The sequence below is a fragment of the Gymnogyps californianus genome, chromosome 10 (genome assembly GCF_018139145.2).
Source record: "Gymnogyps californianus isolate 813 chromosome 10, ASM1813914v2, whole genome shotgun sequence".
NCBI lineage: Eukaryota > Metazoa > Chordata > Aves > Accipitriformes > Cathartidae > Gymnogyps > Gymnogyps californianus.
In genome coordinates, this window is record NC_059480.1 from 11,173,501 (window position 1) to 11,198,800 (window position 25,300).

The 25,300-nt window shown below is 40.1% G+C and overlaps 1 protein-coding gene across 1 annotated transcript in view; it reads right to left on the reverse strand.

The window, feature by feature from the left end:
• Positions 1 to 25,300, reverse strand: part of SPHKAP (SPHK1 interactor, AKAP domain containing) — a 54,013-nt gene continuing 28,713 nt past the window's right edge. Inside the window, exons 3-10 of the mRNA XM_050902774.1 lie at positions 21,447 to 21,506; positions 18,034 to 18,168; positions 14,760 to 15,015; positions 10,751 to 14,482; positions 7,083 to 7,395; positions 3,056 to 3,108; positions 2,787 to 2,971; positions 1 to 144 (exon numbers count right to left, since the gene is read on the reverse strand). Of these exons, the coding sequence (XP_050758731.1) occupies positions 1 to 144; positions 2,787 to 2,971; positions 3,056 to 3,108; positions 7,083 to 7,395; positions 10,751 to 14,482; positions 14,760 to 15,015; positions 18,034 to 18,168; positions 21,447 to 21,506 (4,878 nt within the window). The remainder of the gene's footprint in view (positions 145 to 2,786; positions 2,972 to 3,055; positions 3,109 to 7,082; positions 7,396 to 10,750; positions 14,483 to 14,759; positions 15,016 to 18,033; positions 18,169 to 21,446; positions 21,507 to 25,300) is intronic.

The window sequence follows — 25,300 nt, forward strand, 5'->3', positions numbered from 1 at the left end:
TTAACCCAATTCGAGAAGCCAGTCGAACAGGCTTGGTGTCATCTCTCTGCCTTCCTCACTGAGCTTGCAGTACTGCACCACGGCATGAAAGATATCCCCCACTTTCCAGGACTTCCGTTGAACTAATTGCACAACTTCTAAAAACTGAATAAAAAACCAAAACAAAGCACGCTTAGGATTTGGTTAACGTTTTGCTAAGGTTTTGTTAAATGAATATGCACAAACTGCTGTAAGACCATCCTTTGTAAATGCCCTGCTGTATGAGGGAGTGGACACAATTCACTGCACAGCAACATAAAGGTTCTTTCTATTTATAAAACTTCATTTCTGAAGTTCCATAGCTCCCCAAAGACTGGTCAGATCTCCATGACATTTTCTAAATTAGCTGCTCTCATCAATTATTTCTTATTTATTGCAGTGAAAGTAAGAGCAGTGAAAGTGAGCTTGATAAGGGATCACAACTTCCCTTGTTATCGACAACTCACTGTCAAAATAATGGAAGTGTGACTATCCATCTTAAAGAAAAAAAAAATCCCTCTTCATTACCATTAGCTATATTTTAATTTAGATTTGATTTTCTGTATTTCCACATATACATCCCACAGTATTTTACATATTCACATAGTACTGGTGAGAGGGAATTCTGGGTAAACTTCTGCCACATGAAGACATTTGCCACAACTGTGGTTGAATTACAGAGAGTATCTATATTTGATTTTTTTTTTTTTTTTTTTTAACTCCCGGATAAACCAGAGGTTAAATATATGTCCTTAAGCAGCTGTAAAAAATCCTGAATTTTGTCCACTTTGTACTTAATAATGGGCATCACAGTGTCATACATCTGGTCCCATTTTTTTCTGAAGCATGTAAATGAAAATCAAAGCTTTTCATTTCTGTGAATTTCACAATCAATATCTAATTAGCTTGCTCCTTCTCTGTTTCCAGTTTTAAACCACGCAAGAAAATATTGTGTGTCTCTAGTTAGTGTAGCTGTTTGCTATTTACATACTGAAGCCTAAACTTTTAATATGTATTTTAACGATATTTAATAGGCACGCGATTTCCAAGAGCACTGTTGTAGGCAGGATGTGCTTCATTATTCTCTAGTGTATTTTTGCAATTGAATTAACTGTTTGCCAAAGCACATGGGTAAAGCTGACAGCTGTTTCTTTAATTAGATGCAATTTGGACTGTTGCTGCTGAATGCATTTTAAATTATGTTTATGATTCCCAAATGCATGTACTCAAGAAAATCAAACAATATCTCTGCTACTCAAAATGATCTTCCCATAAAAGACCAAAATACTGATTTGTAACACTTTTTTCATTAATTGATTTGAAGACTGTGACACTTTTTGTAAGCCTTAAGGCTTGAGCCGTTCTTGCTGACCTTGGAAATGGAGCTGTTTCGGTCATTCCTGCAATGCTGTGAGTGGTATTTGGTGGTATCTGCAATGGAGCACCAACTAATCATTCAGGAATAGAAACGGTCTGCACTTCTTGTGGCCACTTTGGACTTCAGTGTTGCTCCTGGTGCTCTGGCTTGGACTGATACCTCAGAAGGTTTCTCAGTTCTGGTAGTCTGTGTCTGTCTGCCTCTCTCTGGAAAGAGACTTCTGCTTTCGCAGTGGTGGTTGGCAGAGGCTAAGCTACGCCTGAGCAGGAGCAAAAGAGTACTGGCACACGTAGCACTTTTTTACTGCTAAGCCAGGGGAGGTGCTTCATAATTTCCATATGATGATGCAAAATATTTCAATCAGTCAGTCTAATTTTCCAAGTAACAGATGTGTGACTGCAAATATGGCTCCACTGGAAACCCTGGTTGGTCACTGCCTGGGCTAAAACTGTCTCTCGGGGGAGTAATAATATAAGGATATGCCTACACAGATAGGGCCCTCCTGCCTGTCCTCTGAACCTTCTATCAGCTCTGGTGCAGAAGCCTTGTAGTCTTGTTATGTCAGACAGTGAACCTCAGCTAATGTAGGTTATCTTTATTTTGCAGTTAGCCTCTTCTGTACATTTGAGCAGTGGGCCCATTCCTGGGTGAGCAGCAATCCTTTTCTGCCAGCACAAAGTAACTATAAAGCCAATGCATCTGGCCATGGTAGGTCTCACATAAATGTAGGAGGAACTGCCAGGCCCCTGCGGTACCCTGCTGTATCCCCAGCTATAGCAGCTTATGAACAGCCAGGCACAAGCTCGGACCTGCCTGAGGCTGCCCTGATCAGTGTCGCAGGCAAGGCAGAACCTGCGTAAGGACCAGGGAATTTCAAAGCAGGAAATCTTAAGTCCAACTTCTGTCTCGCATCACAGTCAGCTCTTACTGTCACTGAGTGGCAGAACTTTGTATGGGTGATGTCCACACGCAAGTGATTTTGATTTTTATTTTTTAAGCTACGTGCTTAAACTCCATGTAAGCCATCTGCAACCCTTCAAATGCAGCCACATAAAGGACTTTCTGTTAATTCTGCCTTGGGCATTGATACTTCACGCATCATTGATATGAAAAAGTGAACAGATTCATCAAAGCATGTTATACAGGCTTTGGAGAAGGTCTCATGGTGATACTGTTTCTTGTGCCATGGACAATCTACTAAATATTTCACATACCTTAAATTCTGACACATTTAATCCTCTCCTCCCTTTCTGTAATAAACAGTAGCATTGCCATCTTGCTGTAATGAAGATGTTTTTGCATCTGCTTTTAAGCTTAGTAACTTGAATAAATCATAACTGCTACTGTGATTAAAGCGAATTGATAGTATGCCCAATTCTGTAAATACTACCTTTTCAATTCTGTTTTCCTGAGATTTCTTAAAATAGATGGTTGGAATTCCAAGTTCAGAAGCGGCTATCCACTGCAGGGTGGCTCGCAGCTCTGCATCGGGGCACTCTGGTTCCAGATCAAAGTTTATCACCAGCAGGTCCTTTTGACAATTAGTTGTTCCCACTGAAAGCCCAGAAGTACTTTCTGGAAAAATAATCCCAACAGTTACTGTGCAACTACTTGTGTTAACTTCAAATTGTATGCTTTAATTGATATGGTTCAACTTACCCTCTGTATTTTCTGTCTGTTCTTTAAGGAAAACCTTTTCTTCTACTAATTCACTTAGAAACAAACAACAACAAAGCTTATTAGTGATATTTAGGAACAGTCTACAACATTGCTTCATGACGGATAAACTTCTCCCTCAATGTAAGACCTAGAAAACTGCAAGAAAAAAGTTACATAGGATGAAATTATAAAATGCTGAATATATTTAATTTATTTAATCTGTAAATCAGGAAAAGCTATGGGAATATTATTCCCGTAATAGGATGAAGTACTTGTCCTGGTTGCACTGTGTATTACATTTCACCGGGACCTGTGTATCCTTACAGTTTACATAATGACATTAATGGTAAGACACAGCAAGTCTCATAACCTGGGTGGAAATACTGAACTTCCAATGTCTGCATTTTGCAATGCTATATTCCCTGGCTGAATCTCTTCCAGTCTTGCTTTCCAGTTTTATTTTTTAATAGTTAAATACTATCATAACTATCAATGACTTCAAGTACTGCTGGTTTTAAATACATTAGCTGGTTTGGATAAACAAATTCTGTTTACACCTTTCAAAAATTTCCAAAGATCTTCATTTTTTTATGTACCATCTCTTTCTTAAACTACAGGAAACAAACTCCAGGCATGTGGTCACTGCTTCAGCTTCCATTTCTGAACTCATGTACGTGTGGCAGGAGACAGCAAATTCACTATTGATGTCACGGCTATTGCATCCGTTTCATCACTCCTGGAGGGATAGCACTTACAGTACACGTTTCCAGCCTGTCCCATTCTGCCCTCAATCAGGGGGAACGCTGCAAGTGCAAGATTTTTTTCTAGTACGGGAGGACGCTAGTCTTTACCACCCTCATTCACAGGATTTCAGAATCTCCCCAAGGCTTCAAAGAATCAAGATTATATATACTCTTGTAGTGGTTACTGCAAGATGTGAGAGGAAAGAATAAAATGGCAGCATGCAACATATGGTTTGTCATGACTTAGAATCATAGGTGCTTAATAACTTCCTTCCCATCAGATTTTTTACCAGTTTTCTGTTTGAACAGCCGATGTATTCTGTGTGCCTTGACTTTGATTTGTGGCAGTACAAACTTCTCGCGCCTATTGGCTAACACCTGAGAATAGCCCCTGAAAGCTAACAAGGGGAGTCAGAAATTTATCCCTTTGGTCCTTGGAAATATAAGGGAGAGGGGTCATCTTTAGGAATGTGTGTAGGAGGTATCACTGCCTACCGTGAAGATGGGCATGTTTTAACAAGGTTAGTCTCTGAATCGGCAGCTGAGAGAGGATGCATGTAACTCTACAGAAATATGAATGCCCAGATTTCTTACAAAAAAAGAGCCTCTTGAAAGCAGGACAGTTGTAGTATAGTCTGGTAACGAGCTGTGAAGATATTCTGATGTCACCGACTTCACAAAGTTCCCATGTTCATGCGTGATGTATAGTCTATACACTTCTGCAGTGGCCATGCCCTGACTGCATCGTGACATTCACCAGCTGGCAAGTTAGACCAGGTTTCAGGGTACCAGAATCTTTAGGCAGGTGCTTGCACATCTCTTGATAATTTCATTGCATGCTCAGTAGAAACATGCCTAGAAACAATAGGTAAGATGTACTTTGGGCTAGATTATTATCATTCTTGGAAAGAATGCTATCACATTTTTTTCCTTTAACTTTAATTGATCCTTATTTGCTTGACCTTACTTGCTATTAGAGTAGAGTTTTGATAATATTGGAAGTTATTCGGAGAAGAAAGTTCACACAATGGGAAACCGATACTGCAGAAAACTGTCTTTTAGGCAGAGCGGTTGGTGGATCCGTATTGTCTTGAGAGATCCACCTGGGTGGGCTTTCCTGTAAGCTGCCACTGCCTAGTGCTATCACTCTGCACAGACACCTGCATGTGCTTTTTTCTGAAACTAAGGGCAGGCTCAGCAGCAGGTGCAAAGCAGGGCTTGGCACATTTTAGATGGCGTAAACGATCTGCAGTTAAAATTAGACTAAACATCAAGTCTCACTTCGGTGACTACTTACTTAATCATAGGAGAAGATGGCACGTTCTCCTGATAAATTTCCAGGTCCATAATGCCAAGACTGCTAGTTGTACTGCTGTTGCCATTGCTGACAAAGCAAAAGTTTAAATATTAGTGCCAAGCTGCACTGAACATGTCTCTATACATCTTTTTTAAAATTTATTTACGTACAAAGCAAAATGAGGAGGCTGCCCCCTGTTATGCAGAGTTCCACAAAACCAGTTGTGCTCAGCAAGTCGTTCCCAGAATGAAGCACACTAATCTGCTCAAAATAATGAGGCTTTTATTAAAATAGTTCTAGATGGAGTATGTATCAAGTGACGCTGTAAACTGGGAAAAAAAAAAAGTGGACCGTCTTCTTGTGAAAGGCTTATGCAATGAACATTTGGCCTCAAATGAAAAAAACATCTGCATGAGTCCTTGAAAAGAAGGATTATCAGGTACAGAGATGTCCTGGAAAAACCTGCAGAGATTCAGATACCTCTGAACGTGGTGAGTTACAGCAAGGCATTTGGTTGCCCACCATACTACTTACCTGTTGGGTGACTCCATGCCTGTAACCAGCAGCAGTTTCAGCGTATTACATCATACCCCAAACGCTATCAGGGATGTGATGGAACCCACAGGTACAGTGATGGCCCCTTATGCTTCTGACTACTCTGAAAGACTGAAATTTTAACTAAAGCCAGTGCTCACTGGGACCAGTACTACGTAGAAGTATTCTCTTTGGCTTCTTCACAAGAATGAAGTATTACATCTGAGAATATTTGGACAAAATAGTACCAGTTATCTTTATAACGTCACTCTAAATTTGACAGTGAATGTTTATGCAGATATTGTAATAGTCTCATGAACAGGTTGTGAATTTGCTGGCTGCAAGTCAATTAGCAGAAACAAGTTCTGTGTGGTGAGTCAACCTGAACCGCTTAATTTTTACTGGAAAAGCAACTAATAGTATTTTTCCTTACATTAGAAGGATTGATTAGACAGTTCCTTTCCCCATAAGGTTTTTCTGAGTCAATGTCAGCGCGCCATGCGTTCAGACTTGCTGTAGCAATTTCTGTTTCAATGCAGAGCCAAAAGGCACAATACGCTAGCTCTCAGACCAGGGACTTTGTTTAAAGGTTGATACTACAGTAATGGGATGAATGTTCACCCACACTGACAGACAAGTTTTGTTCAGTATTTTTTCAGCTAGCCAACAGTGCTCTCTGACAGAGACTCTTTCTCTTCCCTGCTTCATTACCATACTGTCTTCCCTCCTTGTCGGCTTAAAACCCAAGAGAAAGATGTAATTACTTGACAATATTTTAAAACCTAATCTAAGAGCATGTGAAGAAAAAACCTTGCTCAATTTGAAGTCGTGAAAGGGCTGAAGTCAAACTAACGTCACTTTATATAAACTCTAAGGACCAGATAACATTTTTAAACACGTGTCCTGACTTGAATAGGAACAAAAAGCAGCACATTGCAATGGGAGCTCTGGAATTTATGCCTGATCAGGGAGGACTCGGTCATCCTCTGTTAGTCTGCGCCCCTGTGCCAGTCTAAGCAGGTCAGGGCTCTATTCTGCTCTCAGTGCACAAATACCTGGTAGGAATAGCAGTCTCATCAATCTCAGCTAAGGAGATGCCAAAATAAACATTATGCAAATAGTAGCAAATAAATCAAAGGAAAGACGGTAGCAATTAGCTTGTCCGATGGCCCTTTCACTGTAGGACCGAGGCACTTGAGTGGTGCTGGGAAGTTTTTTCTTTGTCTGAATCTAGCTGCTCACCAATAATAAAAAGACCTGGCTGAGAACCAGAACGTGGCTAATTTTTTTTCCCTTTTTTAAAAATAAAGAGATGAATTTTGTCATTAGGCTTTCTTTACAGTATTCTGAATAAATCTCAAGCTGTTGACCCTCATTTCTGATGCACGGTAGTCAAATCATTGGCTTGGTTGATTAGACCATATTGTATACTGAGAACAGACAATAAGGGTACCTCAGGGATCGCTCGCTGAGTTGTAAGTAGCTACTTGTGTCGTCAGGATTGTCCTCATCATTAGCTAGCTGGGACCAGCTGCCAGTGCTTTCTTCACTGCTGCTGAGATGGTTTGGAAATTCTTCAGCTGTTTTTGTCTCCTCTATGATTTCAGCATCCGGTCTGCTCTGAGGACTGTTGCTGGTAGGGTGATAATGAAGGCACACTGATATTGTAATATAGGCAAACAAACTGGTGCCACCAATCTTCAGGCAATGCTGCTCATTAAAGTCAACAAGCTGCAAAATTATACAGATGCAAGAGATTGGACAAGCTTATAATTTATACACGAACTCCAGCTGAACATATGGTCTAAGATGCTCTTAAAAAAGGATCTTCTTATGACTGGTATAAACAAACAGAAAACAAAGTAAGCCTTATACTGAAATATGCATAAAAAATGTTTAACTTTTTGTACAAAAAGATTTTACATGTACAAAAAGAACTGCTCACTGCATAGGCCTTATTGCTTAATGCACTTCAGTCAATCAGTGGTTGAAATACGTGGTATATGTTAGTGCAGAACGATAGCATTTCTTGGAAATATATGTTGGCACTAAATCTCTGTCCTACTAATGGGTGAATAAGTTTCTTGCCAGGGTTTTCTATTCTGTTAGCACTGTAGATCCAAAAGAGGTCTACAAGTAAAAGTAGGAAGTATTGTGGGTTGTGAATCACTCATGACTCCTAGCCTTCTGTGTTTCTTAGGATCTTTGCTGCTCAGGTTGGGGAAGGACAAAGTATTCTTTTTCTAGGTAGGCGTGCAGCAGGTAGTCAGAAACCAGACTGAATATGGAGCCCAGACTAAGTTTAGAAAATACAGAGTTAAAGGAAAAATGCTTTATAATTCTGCACACTTGACCTGTCACACACACATTTATATGACACACACATATATATACATACTCCTGCAAATGCACACACAAACAAAAAAGAAAACTATATTTATGGTAACTTTTCAGAGCCAAACTGGACTTTGTGAGACTTACCGTGGGACTTTTGATATGCAAGCAGAAAAGTATATAATAATCCAAACCCCCCTCCTTTTGGATGATAAGAAAGAATTGATTATATCATCACAGCAGCAGAATAACAATTAAGCAAAATTGTAGTTTTGTTATATTTACTGGATGGTCTGCATTTGCAATTTTGTGATTAAAACAATGTCATGTATACTGGCAACCCTCTGCAGGATCCCTCTAGAGAAGTTCTTGTCTTCAGACTTTTATCTATAGTTATGGCTGAGGCGCCCTGTCTTCAGTTAGAGCAAGAGATCACCCCAAAAATTCTGTTGCTCCCAAGCAATTAACTTGATTAAGAATATACTGAGACAATATCATTGCGGATATCTCCTTTTGCCACGCTCTCACTCTCAGGACAACTGAGAAGTTGCTGCATTAATGCTGGATGCCAGAGAGAGACGCAGCCTCCTGTACAGGGAGAAAGGGACTTGTTTGCCTGAGGCCTCACTCTACCAGGCAGCCAACATTTGTCAAATAACTACGCCTGTCATCCCTGACCCCTCAGGTACAAAACTCATCATCTGTAGTAACCTGAGCAGCCAGGTTGCAGCGTAGTGGTGTTATTCAGATTTTTAATACAGGGCAGGTAGCACCTAATACTTGGTCCAAAATACAAGAGATTTTTGTGGGCGTTGTTACTTGGCATTTTGGATTTTGTTTGATTCATTATGCAATTACATCTCAGACTAGTGATGCTTTGAGCTGACAGTTCCCTACTTCGGAACAGTCGGTTGGAACAGTTTCTGTGTAACTGTGACAGGACTGGGTCTGTTGCACTGCCTACATACCAGAAACAACTCTTTCTTGCTGAAGACCTCTTCCCCAGGCCTGCACAGCTATTTTTTGTTTGCCCCCCCCCCCTTTTTTTTTCTAATCGAGTATATGTCTGCTTGATATTTTGCCTGGAGTCCTATGTGCCTGTATCTACATTAGCAAGTAATTTCATGTGGTAGGAGTGGATCGAAGCAATTGGTGCTGACGCTTTTATATCTACATTATATACATTTTTAGGTTTTTACTTCAGCCTAGACTTGGTCCAGACAGCCATGCCACAAGTGGTTCAAATCCATGGGAAGAATCACTGGGAGCTTTGCCTTCCCAGCAGGGGTACGAGCACATCTGGTACACACTTGTGCAGCTTCTGGTTGAGATTCCTTGAAAAGAAATCTGCATTGCATGCTGCAAACAGAGCCGATGCATGGAAATGGAGACAGGTTGATTCAGAACTGCACTGCATCGCTGAACCAAAATGCTCATGTAGGTGTAGCTTTTGGTTACTAATTCTGCCCTACCAATCCTGTTGCTTTAAACTTCCCATAGCCACTTTGGGAACTCTGCACCAAAGGCAGAGGAAAAGTTGTTATTAAAGGGCTCATAAACTGCATGAAAATAACTTCATTTTCAGTCAAGGTTCCAAATAGGTAGATCTCTAAATGTATCTTATTAAAAGCAGGTTATGCTCAAAGGAAGAGGAAGGTTAGTGGGAGAGAGCCAGTATGAAAGAATAGCGACACTATGATAATTATCCGCCTAATTGCTACCATACACAGGAAAGTACATGCTTTCTCACTTCAGGCAGAGCTTTGTCAAAAGACAAAACAGAGCACTGCCTAGAATAAAATGAGCTAGAAAATGGTTTTTAACACTAGCACCTGCACTCTTTCTAGCACTCTGAGGTAATGGGGTGCTGCAATGCTCCAAGTGATTGGCAGTTTAGATACCATTAAAGTAACAGACACGATGAAGTACAGTTAAAAATAGCCAATGCCTTGAGAGAGAGCCTTGCTCTTAACCTTACAGCATCCACAGCAATTGTATACATTTGCACTGTACTCTCATACTGGGCTTACACTTTGCCTTAACCAAAGCAAGTTGCAGATTTCTCAACAAAAGGAGTACAGCTGTAAGGAGAGGGTCATAAGCTGTGGTATAAACTCCATGAAATTAAAATAACATGAAACGTTATTCTTTTCTCTATCTGAATTCTACCAGAGAAGTGTTGAACCAAAGGAGGAGAGGGGTGCTTTTAATTACTATTTTATTTCCTCCACTAAAGAATTTTTATTACTTGTAGCTCCAGACTGTAAACACAAAGCTGAACTTCAAGCTCTCGGAAGCCTGGTCTTGTTTCCAGGTACACAAAGCATAAGTTATAAGAACAAGCATAGCAGAGAAATACAGGTCAAATCCTGCTATCTTCTGTTTTACACTAACGTTGATTTTTTTTTTTTTTTTTTAAATTGAGATCTCAGCCAGCGCTAAATGGAAGTTCAAACTTTGTCCATATTTCCTGTCTTGACTATGGAAGACTTAAGTATCCGTAGAGAGAAAACTTACTTGTCTGTGCAGTATTAGATTTGAATCTCAGAATCATACTATTGTCATATTCAATGTAAGTTTGCTCCAGAAGTTGGCACTGTGATATATGATTGGGTGATTTTATGCCATTAGAAACCTGTAGTCAGAACTTAACCTGTTTATTTCTTTAAAAGTGCTTCTCTTCTTATCTTCTTCCTTTATCAAAGTAATTTTTACTGGGAAATTGAAACAAACACCAAAGAAATGTGCTGATTTGCTGTTTTGTCACTTACCTATTTAGTAGGGAACTGGAAACTGTGTGTTTCCCATCAAAAGCTTCTGGAGGCTTTTCTTTGCTTTGATGCTCCTTTCCAGAAGGGCCACATGAAGTTAAGGACTCCGAGTCTTTGTCTGGCTCATCTCGTTGCTCGGTTTCTATCTGAATTAAAGGCACTTCCCTGTGCTGACCTGCAGGGAGGCATCCAGGGCTCTTCATGGGCTCTTTTTTCTCATTCAAATTTACTCCCTCCCTTTTGGGTTTTGATTGAATCTGAGTTGTGCTTTGGGGATGTTTGCTTTCCAGCACATGTTCTCGGCTTGTATAATCAAAGGAATCCTGCTGGACAACAATTAAATTTTTACCACTTTCAACAATATTTGCAGCCAGCCTGTTTGCATATTGTTCCACATGTGGCGGGGAATCACTGTGAAACTGGTCTGCCTCTGCAGCCTCTGCCTCATCTGCTATGATTTTGTTCTTGCGCATTAGAGATTCAATAGAACTTGCCCATGTCTCGTGAATCAACATATCTGTTATCTGGTCAGCCTTGCATCTTTGGTACAGGCATGAGTCAGACTTGCAAAGACCTAAAGAAGCCACGGTACTGACTGGCTGTACACTTAAGGAATCTTGGTGATGGTGGGCAAATCCATCTAATGAATTTGCCTTAACTGGGATATTCACTGTTAGCCTAGAGCCTGATGATCTGCTGTCAGGCATTGACGACTGCCTAAAGCAAAAAGGTGATCGTAGAGAGGGTGGTAGCAAACTGCCACACCAGTCCTTTGAATTCCGAGGGGAAGATACGTTATCTTTATTTTCTTTTTCTATTTCTCTTAGCATATACCTATAAAATTCTTCTGTTATGCTTTCTGTGCTGGACTGTTTGGATGGGCAACTTGGTCTTACAGTAAGATGACCATTTTTCTTGGCTACCTGTTGCAAAGCAGAAGTTAAGATGTTGTTTGCATTTTTTCCTGCATAATAATCCAGTAATAAATCAAAACCTCTTCCTTCATTTTCCATCTGGTTCACCATAAATCTTGAAAATTCATCTGTAATGCTTTCACAACTGGACTGCTTTGAGACAGAACTTGTCTGGCTCAAAGGCTGACCAAAGGTGTTCATTAGGCCTAGGGTATTGAAAGAGGCTTTGGAATCCGAGTCCTCCTCCGGTATGCTCTCACAGCTTGAGGCCTTGGCTCGGCTCCATCTTTCACAGTGCAGCCTGTTCCTGGGGTGGTTTGGACCTTGCCAGATGGTATCAACCATGGAGAGTTCGGTGAGGTTCATGATCTTGGCAGCCACTTCATTTGCAAAGATATTGACTGAATCTGGTGTATCCTCAAGATTTATAGATTCATCTACTACCCGATTCATCAATCTTTCCTTTAGCTCAGGATGCTCATCGGTTTTTCTTTTGATCTCACTAAGTCTAGGTGCCCTGTGCTTCCGAACAACTGAACCATTAGCATGGGTTTCCTTTTTCCTTTTCATGGTTCTGCATGATAAACTCTGGGTCACCAGATATTCATTGCCTCTCTTCCATGCGCAGAACCAGGGTTGCTTTCCATTTGAATTTTCAAGACAAATGGCAGCTATTTCTGTTGCCATAGAGACAACTGTTTCTGCCAATTCTTCTGCAAAATCTGTTATACAATATTTGTCCCTGGAATGTTTCACCTGTAGCACAGGCTGAGAAGGAAGCAAGACATGATTTCCTAATAAAGACAAGCTAACCTGAACATCATTATTTAGCACAGCATCACACTTACGCTTGGCCTGGTTTTCTGCGTTCGTGGTGGCACTGGAAGACAGCTGTTCTTGAACACCATGCCTGCATTCATTGTTTGCAAAGGTATTTTCTCTGTCTGAAAATGATCTATAGTCTTTCTTCTTCTGATGGTTGTTACTCTGATTTGGGGATTTGTAACAGTCTCGTGCGGTTCTTTTCAGGTATCTTTTCTTGGGAGATGTTTTTGCAACAAGCGCGTTATGCCCTGTAGCTCTACTTGTTCGTTCTGAATTCAGTGTGGCACTTTCCTTGCTATTTACATCTTTCATATTACTTTTCCTAGTATTTGTGACATTTCCAAGATCTTTGCTAGCACTAGTGCTGTAGGATGTACCAAACGGCTTAACAGCAGAGTGATCAAGGGGGCTGTGTGAAGTTTCATGTGCTGTTGCCTGTGTTGACCATCCTTCTGCTCTTGTTACTTTCTCTGCTTTTGTGCCCTTGGAAAGGAGAGGAGGAGAGCACTCTTCAACTTGTCTTATGTCACTCATCTTCTTGCAAGTGAAATATATTATGTTAAAAAGCAACTCGTTTGCAGTCTCCATGAAAATGTCTTGTGTACTTGAGCTGTTTTCTGAATAGGGGTGTAGCTGTCTCTTCTTCCTAACCTCTTCAATAGAATGTCGTAGAATAATATTGGATAAGTTTTGCGCAAGTTCATCCCTGATTACTTCATCAGTGTGTGGAATCCGTGGCCTTGCTGCTGTTTCAATAATTTTTCCATTTATGGATTCCATAAAATGCCCTACATTTTTATATGTGTTGGGTTTTGTCAAAATTATTGATGCCTCTTTGAGAAGCGTCTCTGCAATGCTATCATTTAGCTTCTCCATGCTGCTTCCTATAGCTATGCTACAATGAAGAGTAATGGCTGCAGAAGTCTGAGCAGCAGACAGAAGTCCACTCGAAGTTGCAGGGTACTTCTCTTCCTTTGTTTCCCCCAGACCACAGACAGCTACAGCACTTGCTACTTGAGTCATGCCACACAGTGCAGATGGAAATGAATATTGTGTGCCAGCAGAGTCATCAAGTGGCTGTGAAGATGCTGTGTGTAGCTCTTCATTATCAACCGCTCCGCTTTTAGAGTCTGTGGCTTCTTGATCCTGTCTGAATTTTTCTGCAGCCTGGGGACTGGAAATGGTTCCAATAACAGTGGCTGCACAAGCCAGAGCCACTTCCAGTGCGCTCTGGCCGTGTCCGTTTGAATGTTCTTCCTCAAAGTAATCTGAAACTTCAGCAGAACTTTCTGATTCAGTCCAGTGGCACAGGTTGGGGAAGGCAGACCCTGGCCAGTCAGATATATTCTCAGAACTGTCTGGACTTTGCACTATGACGATCTTTGGAAGTTCATTCCATGATCGGGAAGCAGATACGTCTTCTGACTTACAGGAGCTTCCTACGGAGATGCTGACTGCAGCTTCCTCATTAAAAGTGGGTTGAGACTGTGACAGTCTAATGAACGCATCTTGCAGAACAGATTCTGCTAAATTTGTGGCGTACTGACCTGTAGTCGCCTGCTCGTTTTGCGAGGGAGGATCAGTTTTCCTGATACCTGCAAAATCCTCTCTGTCTGTCTTACCGTTGTGTTTCGCTGTTGGGTCATACAGAGGCCCCAGCTCCTGTTTAGCCATTTTGGTTAAAGATACATCTTCTAACATGTGCGCTGAGCAGGAATTTTCAACCTCACTAGTCAAATTAGTAGTACTAAAGGATGAAGTAGCTCTTCCAGCTAATTCCTTCTGCCACAGTATTTCCTGGTCTGACTTATCTTCAGGTTGTAAGGTGCCATCTTCAGCCACAACATTCACAGCTTCAGAGAGTCTAGTAGCTGCATTATCTTTATTAATGCAGTTCCCTTCAAGAATGAATGGCAACCTGGCTTTTCTGTAGTGGAGACTTTCAAATCCCTTGCCTTTATTTTTTTTCACATCTGAAGATGCTTCCGAAACACTTAATTTTTCATGACCTAGTAAAAGAAAAATAAGAAATTAGTTTCTGCAGAGTACCCTGTAACTTTAAAAAGAAAATGGCTGCACAACTGTGTAACACATTACTGCTCTGTAAAGCTACTGCACAACCATGTAACCTTGTCTTTGAACAACAATTTAAAAATATGAATGACTGTCCATTTTCTAAATTACAAATATGCATGAATTAACATCAAATGCAATTTCATGAGCATTGCTATAGCTGTTTTGCAGTACAAACAATAGCAGAATTATGCTCAGTCCCATTGCTTTTACCAGTTTTATATTCATCAGCCTCGTTGTCATCCTCGAGGTGCTCCGATGCTGTGAGGAAATCTTCTTCTATTGAGGACACTGAGCAGTTTGTGTCATCCTCGGGCTTTAAGGCATGAGCTTCTATCTGCAGCTGTCTCTCCTGAACAAGCTCAAGTCCAATCAGAAACTTGTTTATTTCAAAAATGATGCAGCTTGTGCTGTTTTTCCTGTCCCCCCTCGCACACTGAACCAAGCAGACATCTGCCAGCCAAGGACACTAGAGGGGAAAAGAATCTCAAATAGTTATTTAATTAAAAAAATAAAACTTATTTTAAGCTTCCCTCCCTATAAATATCTCAGGAATGTTCTGTTGCAAAGATGCAATATAACTTGTCATTTAGATGTTTGTAATACAGTGTGCAGTTACATATATGCCAAAATAAGACCGCTTGGACTGACAGCTTTTGTTATACAAGCATTTTAGTAGAGAACTCAGCTGTATCACAGGGGCATCTTTATTTTGTTGAAATTACCAAGTTGTTCGCTTTCAATCAACTTCTTGTTTTAATGACAGAGACTTATTTGCTTTTAGCCATGTCAGAGTTAGCCATCCGACATACTGTTATTAATGGCCTCACACCACCCTGTATTACCTGTCTCTTGAAGGAATTGTTTGTGGGCATGAATTCCTTTTCAGGATAATTTCTGTTGCAACGCTTGTTTGAAGGCAGCCCTGTAAATACTGGCTGGCGAGACTGTTAAGAGCAGGTCACCTTTAGATGTTCCTACAGACTGTTTTAAAATAGCATTTTATTTTGTTTCTTTGCTGCTCTTCCTCTCATTCCTTATTTGCCCAAAGCCCCATTATTTCAGACCAGTGTAACCTCCCACTGGAAATGGGGCTCCACTGCGCACTGTGCTGAGCCTTTATACAAAACTCTCTTATCCAGAGAAGCTGTACAATTAAGTTGAAAGTTGGACAGAAACTGAGAGAAAGGAACTCTTGTTATCCTCATTTTATTGATATTAAAACTGTTGGATATTTATACAACCACAGAGCTAAGTTGATATCTCTGTATGGGACCACATTTGTGGTATGAATGTACTCTGAAGCAAAGCCAAGCTTTTGCAGCTGGTGATCTTGTGCTTTAACTCCAGGCCTCCAGGAAGGAGCCAGCTTGAGTGGAACCAACTCTGGATCAAGGCAGTAGATTTTAAGCTGTGCAAAAGATGCCCTGGACCCCTTGTGCATTTGCACGGTATCTAGCATAATGTAACCCTATCCTAGATCTTTTGTCTTTGAGTGTGAATGCAAAGCAAATATCTAGTAAGAAAGGGAGTGGGATGAGCATTATGTTGGAATAGCATGTTTTATTAGCCTGCTCTTCCTTTCCACCTAAAAAATGGGTCTGAACAGAAAACCAGATAAATTAGTGTGTTAAAACAGAAAAGATAGATTTTTTTTTTTAACGAGCTGCTAAGAAATTGTTGCTGAATCAGACTTGAGCATACACCGTATTGTAAAAAATGTTATTAAAAACAGATGCAGACTTAGATCAAACATTCCCCTGCTGTTTCTCCAGTCCACAGTTTGCAGGGTTGTACTTGTGAAAAGGGCTGAGGGGGAGCAGAATAAAAATCCTTGTATGAAAACTATGCGAGTCTCCTTACAAATGAAATTCTCTGGAAAGCCAAACAAATGTAAGCACAAACATAGCATGTGCTTATCCTGGCCAATATATCTCACCCAGCCTCAATGCAAAGCTTTACTCATCTTACAAGACAGAAATTTAGGTTAGTTCTCATTTGTCTCTTGCCTGCACTCTCTCTGAGAAGGCTGCCAGTTTCAACGGCCGTAGTCTTTCGGAGATGGGGATGACTAGGGTACTTGAGTCATCTTGTCTGGGCCTCAAAACACCCTTGCGTGTATTGGAGTGGCTTCCCTTCAGGCAAATGGGGTTTGGAGCTCCACTGCTCCCACCACAGGCTTGTGCTATTACTTTTTAAAATCTTTCTAAATTCAGCTATTAGTCACAAGTGGCAAGAAAGCTCAATAACCAGGCAATTTCTCTCTTTAAAGATCAGCTTATTGGTATAACATAAAATTCAATGATCTTTGCAATACAGCTGTTCCAGGGCCTGCTTCATGAAGACTTTTGTACACAAATTAATTTCAGTGAAAAAAAGTTTTCTGCTTTTTTTTTTTCTGCAGCAGATAAAACTGGAGATACCTGTTCATGTTTTAAGTTTGCTGAGACAGTTTTGTATTCCAGGATAACTCTGCAGTTTTAATGAAGTTGTTCCCGATTCACGCTTGGCCAAATGAGATCAGAATCAGGCCAAAAAATACTGAAGTATTTTTCATTCTCTTTCTTTACACAGACATGAATAGGTGTAAAGTACGATAAAAATGGAAAGAAAGAAAAAGCTTTTTATTACAATAAGGAGTTAAGCTTCAGGAACTTGTGTATTAAAATGCCTTTAAGCAAATGTTATTGTTTGCTTCCTTTCTCTATGTGGTGCCAGTATGAGGAATTCTTGGCCTCCAGATCACAGATAGGGAACGTTTCATTGGCAATAATGGGAGTGAAGGAGTTAGTATGAGAACTTTGCCTTTATCTCCTTTAAAGGTTAAGTTTTAATTAATGCATTAATTACTTTTTAAGTTGACAGAAGGTAAATGAGTATCAGCTCTGATATGGTTAATGTAGCTTGGTATTTTCCATTGTCACTTTCAGGCTTACAGTAGCCTCTAGGATCTTCAAGTCCTATCATCAGCTCTTTTCTGAGGTGCATGCGTGGGAGAAGATGGATTGGGAACAAAAGTGGGAAGTAGCAAGGCTTCACTTGAAAGGGAGTCTGTAGGAGCTGTGCCCCGATCTCGCTATGTACACAGAAAAAGTGTTACATCTTTCCTTTCCCCCCTCTGTGCTGCCCTTCTGACTCCTGCTACTCTTGAAATCTGGGCTTATGAATCATCTCTGCCACCAATGCCTGTCTTCCCTGAAGCATCTACTGCTAATATGGCTTAAAGCATTATCAGCTGCAACCCAGACATCCACAGGATCTAGAGGGAATAGCAGGATCTCTCTCCTATCTTTGTGTCACCCCCCCCCCCCCCTCGCCACACACACTTAACAGACTTTCGTTTGACAGATTTATTTTTTATGTTTGCAAACTCCCACTCATCTCTTAAACTGGTGCAAGGTCTTTGCTTTCAGCTTCCTTTTTTCCATTTTCCAAATTCTATCCTTCACAGGTGTGATGTGATCTTAAAGATGAGTGTGATTCCTACCTGGGGAACTTCATAATCGGCCTGAAGGTTTCCTGATGCTAATCCACTCAGCAGGACTATTTCATTTTCCTTTGGTGGCTGTACGTTCATCGAACTGATAAGTTTGGGGAGATTTGGAGAGACGCTGATCAACCTCTGTAGTATGAAAGACAGATTTTGCTCTCAGGTAATGAAGTCTGAGTTGCACAGTTATATTCATAAATACCAAAATGAAATACCACTTATAGGCATCCCTGTAGAAAGCTGACTTGAACTTACTACTTTGAGTCAATTAGAAATAGAACTGGCAGCATTAAAATGCACATTCTTTCTTTTGAGCCACCAGGCAAGACAACAGTGACAGTATAAACTTCTGCACAACTGTCCAGCAGGACAATCTGTCATCCCTTAACATAGTCATGTGCTAAACAGCTTGATTGTATTTCTGCATCTAAATGCTTGGCCTTCCTATTACGAGTGAGTTCCTAAAAGACTGAGAACACTGTGTCTGTTATTGTCTAAAACAGAAAAGATTCAGTAAGTATGGTAATGAGAACAGGGCATATCTTCCAGTTTTACTCTAGGCATATGACAAGCAAGAAACCAAAGGGAAAGTTAGCTGGAAACTGCTGATCAAATTGATGCAATACTAAACCTGGAATAACGGAAGTATTTAATACACAGATGAAATATGCATTTCTTTGCTGTTCCACTGGACACCTTCATGACCTTTCATTTGTAGTGATACAATCGTTTTCTACCTGTCATATATTTGCTAGAGCCAAAAGCGGTAATAGTCACAACATCATTGATGCTATGTAACATAGGAGATTTGTATTGCGATACTGCTAGGACTCTCCAGTGTGTGCAGGAGACATCTGTGCTCATTCGTGTACAAAGGCCAGACCAAAAGGACAATACCTACACTAAGAGTGCTTGCAATTCTTTTCTGCCAAGGATCTCAGTGTGCTTGCTTTATGAACAGGGAATCAAGGATGACCCCTTACAGAGGGAGTAAATACCACCTCCATTTTATGCATTAACACAGGCCATCAAATGGCAAAGCCATTAAGGGAATGCAGATCTCAGGCACCCAGCCATATGCCTTAGTTACTATGCAATTCAATGATACTTCACTTTTTCCTTTTCATCTTCAAAATAATAAGCTTGCAGTACTGTTATTTTTCCTCAGAGTGAATTAGATATAATAAAACTTTCTGGCTTAGAAAATCTAATTCAATTTTGGGGAACAATTCACTTTTCAGCAGACTGATCTTCAGATGAGGCTAAGTATTTATATTTGACATAACTAAATTCAGTGCTGCAATTCAGTTTGACATTTCAGTATAGTACAAAAAAGTTCTTACCCTTTTCTTTTTTCAAATTATAACCTTCCCCTTATCACACACATTTCTCTACGTATCTCTATTTTTCTACTGCCTAAATTGCCACATTTTATCAGATTTCTTAGGTAGGAAATCATGGCATTTTGTATATCTTTTACTCCAGTTCCTTACCTTTTGTTCAGAGTAAAAAAGGAAAAGTCTGGAAAGATGATTATTTTACACCAAAAAACCCCAATTTAACCCATTCCAAGGTTCAACGGGTAATGCAAAATCCAGCGGTATCTATTAGTAAATAGTTACATATTTCATATGAACAACAGCTATGCAAACACCTTTAAAATTCTTCCATTGAATGCTTTCACCACACCAGTATGTTGTATAAAAATCTACTGACTCAAAGCTAATTTACACAAACTGCATATTATACACAAAATTTGTGATGAGCGAGTTTCCTCTTAGAGAAGAATACCCAGTACCTGTGCTAGCAGTGAATTTTTATTACCTACACTGAAAACTAAAAGAAAAGTATCATCTTCCAGTCACGGCTAATAAATGTGTTGACTCTGCACCAGAAACTACCTTTCTAAAACGCGGCCAAACGTTGCGGTCTCTCTGTTATGAGTCCCCCCACGTGCCAGGCGGGGAGTGCCAGCTGTGGACACGTTGGGGTGCAGCACTTTGGGGAGCTGACCAGGCTCTGCTGTGAAGGAAGAGCTTAGGGCTATGCGAAGCGCACGGGCAGTGAATGCACCACTGCTGTAGGGCTGATAGGTAAAAATCATGCAGCTGCTTTCAAAGGTGATTTGTGCTTGTGAGGAACTTATCTAATCTCCAGGCATTGTAAAGGGTAGCTGCATGAAGCTAGTTTAAGTTGGCTTTTACAGATATCTAGCTCTAAGACTGAGGGAGAAACTTTTGGTATTTCCTTATGACTTGCTATAGCTTTTGTTCCTTAATAAACGCTGTAAACAACAATAAAACTATTGCTTATTAGAAAACAACCAGTGCTTCTGTGGATTCAGTAAAGTTAAACCTCTCAAGCTGTTCTGCACAGTTAACCTGCTGATTCAACAGAAAAATCATTTTGCTGCAAGAAGCGGTATCTATTTTTGACATCTGAATTTTCACAGATCCAGGATGCAGAAAACAGCGTAGAAAAACAGTTCCTGCTAATGAATGACTTGCAGGAGGCAACAAGGTCCCAGCATTGGTTGTCTTCCCATGAGCTAAAAGTGGTTTCAGCAAACTAACCGTAACGCTTTACTGAGGAACTCCCTGAATATTGTCAGGACATCCTACCTTTGTTCACTTACCACATATTGCTGCCATATTGCTGTGTCGATCATAGGCACCAAGCCAAGATGATGAAAATGAACTGATAAAGGAAGATGTAAACTCAAAACTGACACCAGGCCGCATCTTTAAAAGGTGACTTCCTCAGATTTGAGGGGGTTTTGGAATGGTATGTATTTTAAATAGTGTATCATGATGTAGTTTGTCTTAGTGTTTGTAAAATAACCAAGCTTTTTTCTTTTTTTTTTTTTAATCCCCTTTTCTACCCTCCAAGCTTTCAGTTAAACAGGTAAAATGCACCTTTAGTTCTGTTTTATCTAGACCCCTCCTCAAGACCACATAATCAAAGTATCTGGAGTCTGACTAAGACTGGTCAGCTGAACAAGGCCTAAATAAGAACATTCTCAAAGGCTTTTTGGCAGCAGGAAAGAGAGACATCAGAAATTATTTTTATGTAGTATTAAGTCAAATTAAAAAATTGGATGTATGACATACCCATGTTCACTTCTCTGAAAAAACCAAGGCTGAGCAAGAGGTCCACTCACATGATAACTGCTGTGAATTCATAGACTGCAACAATCCGTTAGATATTTCTGGGATGGGAGTAAGAAAAGCTATAAAATATGGCCTGGTGTTGAGATAATTTCAGATTCCTGATGCATTGCTCTCTGTAAGGGTTAAAAATCTAGGGCGGGCTTTGATTTATCCATAGAATTTTGATCTGGGTTTGTATCGGAAAGTCCTGGTGTACCTGACTAGACCCACTGTGCGTGTTACTAAGACCTAAACTGTTACCTGTTTCACTTGCTCATCGCTGCAATCATCTCTGTTTGCATCTAAATTCACAAAACAAACCTGTAATGAGAGAAAAAGAAACAGTAGCTTATAAAGTCATATTAGAATGGCAGGAACCGTTTCAAAGTCAATATATGCTCCTTTTCTAGCCTTGTAGCTAAATATGTAAAGCCTTTCCCTAGTACAAGAAAGGTTGAAAGGTTAGCAAAGAGAATAGCAGAGTAGATATTAAGAATGGAGGAAAAAGGGACAAAAGCAAGAGTCATGACTTTATCTGCTCTGGCAATTAGCTTGTCTGATGAATGGGCAAATGTTGCCAATAAACTCTGTATTACAGAGGATATTAGAAAAGATAGAGGAAATGTCAAAAATGCATTTGATTGTATATCAGACAAACTTCATGTCTTGCTTTTCCAATGATTTCTTCTTTTCAGGCACTTCTTGCTAAATGTTTCATAAGTGCAATTGTGAGTTGCTTTTAGAGTTTTCTCCACATCACATAAATATTGTAGTATTTTTCTTAACTTTCCAAACTTCCTAAGTAGAAGTTTAAGACTTTATGAAAATAATTTTTTTTAACCTTGGTTCATAAGCCTATATGCAAGCTGAAGTTTTCAGCAGCACTAACTGGGCACTACAATAGGTGACAGAACAGCTTACTATCTAGTAAGTTTACATGTGATTCATGGGAAAGTACTACTTTGAATGACAAGGTCTTTTGTCCATTCTTTGATCATTATGAGTTTCAGCAACCATTTAATGGTAGTGAGATTGACTTAAACAGAAACTTCAGATCTAAAGACCATTTCATTTCTGAAGACTTTTATTTTTTTACATGACTGGGAGGCCATTTTCTAATTTTCGGAAATAAGAAAATCCCTCCTCCAGCTTTATTTCTGAGTTAGAAGCAGGGACTCCAACGCTAGGCTGACTGTCCTACTTCTGAGCGCTGCGAATATCTCTTTAGAAGTTTGTGAGAGTTTGGTGTTGTCTTGATTTAGACCAAAACCTGGCACAGATTCAGAGCTGAGCTGAAGCCAACACCTGATTCCAAATAAATTGCAGATCCAGAATTTACCTTCTAAGGGCTGAGTGATTTCTTTTTTTTTTTCTTTTGCAGCAAACAGTAAATGCTTCTTTCCCTAATTCTATGTAAATTTCCCCTAGAAAAATAAAATGCTCTAAATCATCCTCTTCACCAATATTCTTGTGTTAGGCATCCGAGCTCCTGTTGTGTGCTTGCTTTTAGCCCAAGACAATGCTGATTTCAGTTTATATATGCACATACCATATGTACAGATTATGACCATCTGCAGTAACAGCCAGCACAGCAGATGGAAAGATCCAACCAGACCTCCCATTGTAGACCAAAAAAAACCCACTGAAAAAGAAAGCTTTTTGCCCTTTTAAATAGCTTAATGGCATCTTTATATGAACTTAAAACCATATTTTCCAACATGTTTACAATTTTAGGAAAAATATTTCTGTGCCTGACAATGTCAACAATCAGGATATGCCACTGTCATCTGCATTTTACAGCTGGCTAACTTTTAAGAAATAGTTATAAAAATTTCTAAGCTATAAAGTGTTAAAAATACCTTCTAGCAACATAATGTGGTAGTTATGAAATGTCCTAAACATGTTACAGTTAATTATACAGACAAATTTGTCTTACTTTCCACTGGGATTTTACATGTAGGCATTTTACATATCAGCAATAAGTAGTTATTACAAAGCATTAGAAAATTATGCTCTTGATTCGCACGTATACTTGCCCAATGCCCGCAGTGATACATGATTATGAGTCTGCAGGTGCACGGAGGTGCATTTGCTTGGGCGACCATTAATTTGGCAACCAGGGTAGGAGTGCCGGACGGTATGGGTCCAGTTTCTAGTCCTCTCAAGCATGTTCACTACTGTACTGAAGGCAGGGCTGTGATTTAGGAGCTTTGTTTCCAAGCCCCCATGCCAGACTGGTAAGGTCGAGTTTTGTACTAGATTCAGTGTGAAAGCTTTGTGAAAAAGCTGCGTAGGAGCAGTCGTGTCTGTGCGTACATTCCAGCCAAACACTTGACTCTGGTAAACCTTGTTTTGTTGTTTGCTACCTACATGTTGGTACAACGGTACGTGTCTTTGCTGTGTAATATACTGGCACTCTTACCAGCGACACTGACTACCATCCTAAAGGTATGCCCTTTCTGAGCAGGCAAAAAATCATCATCTCTATTTCATGTGGCGTGGATGGCATATAACTCACTAATGCCTCAGTAGAAAAAATAACAGTATGTTGTGGTTTAACCCCAGCTGGCAACTAAGCAGCACACAGCCGCTCGCTCACTCCCCCCTGGTGGGATGGGGGAGAGAATCAGAAGAGTAAAAGTGAGAAAACTCATCGGTTGAGATAAAGACAGTTTAATAGGTAAAGCAAAAGCCGCACACACAAGCAAAGCAAAACAAGGAATTCATTCACCGCTTCCCATCGGCAGGCAGGTGTTCAGCCATCTCCAGGAAAGCAGGGCTCCATCACGCATAACGGTGACTTGGGAAGACAAACACCATCACTCCGAATGTTCCCCCCTTCCTTCTTCTTCCCCCAGCTTTATATGCTGAGCATGATATTATATGGTATGGAATATCCCTTTGGTCAGCTGTCCCGGCTGTGTCCCCTCCCAGTTTCTTGTGCACCCCCAGCCTACTCGCTGGTGGGGTGGGATGAAGAGCAGAAAAGGCCTTGACTCTGTGTAAGCACTGCTCAGCAGTAAGAAAACATCCCTGAATTATCAACACTGTTTCCAGCACAAATCCAAAACATAGCCCCATACTAGCTATTGTGAAGAAAATTAACTCTATCCCAGCCAAAACCAGTACACAGTATAAGCAGGAATATCTATTACTTAAAGTTATATTCTCTTGCTTTCATCTGTTTGTTTTTTTTTTTTTTTTTTTAATTTTCAGAACCCAAGGAACTTATATTATAAAACCTACGGCAGTACTGAATCCAGTTTCCAAATACACTTGTCAAATTCCATTGACATTTATTTATTACACTGCCAATGCAGTCTCTTAGCTTTTTCCTGTTCTGTGGATTTTGCAGTTTTAATTATAGGCAATTTTTAAACAAAAATAGTTTTGCACTGGTGAAAGACACTGAAGAACTAATTAACTTTTTCCGTTTTGCTGTTTGCTTTGAGATTAGCCCTGCTTTGAGCAGGAGGTGGGACTAGATGGCTATTGAAATCATAAATTAACTCTACAGCTCCATCCTGGCAGGCTCTGCACTGCTGCTACCTTCTAGGAAGTTCACTTTGAGGATATTTTTCTTGGAGATACTTCACTAGAGGTGAGAAAAAGATCCATCTGAAAAATCTCTCACTGTTTTCTGCTTATGTAATACAAAATTTTAGCTCTCACTAGCTTGCACTGCTTGATGAACTTCTAGTAATTATCAGAGACACCTCCATCAAAACAAGGCAAAACAACACTACAGAATAATTCATAATCTGTAGGAGGGAAATATTGCATAGATTATGAAGAAAGAGACAAGGTCAGGTCAGCATTTGTTAACCTCAATTTAATTCTCACTTTTTTCCTTTGGATCAGATGCAGGTTAATGTATTTTAGCTTAGTTTAACTGGAACCTGACCTTGTCCTAATCATAGTATCTTTAAATGGCAGTCCTTTCCCATACACTTCTTTACACCTCACATCCTTCTCTTCCTACCAACATCTTTTCACTTCCAAAATGTGTCTGCTTACCACTCATACTGAGCTACTGTCTGGAAACCATGCAGAAATGTCAAGATATTGCCTTTTTTTCTGGCTGAGGAAATATTTATTTTGGGGGGAGAAAACAA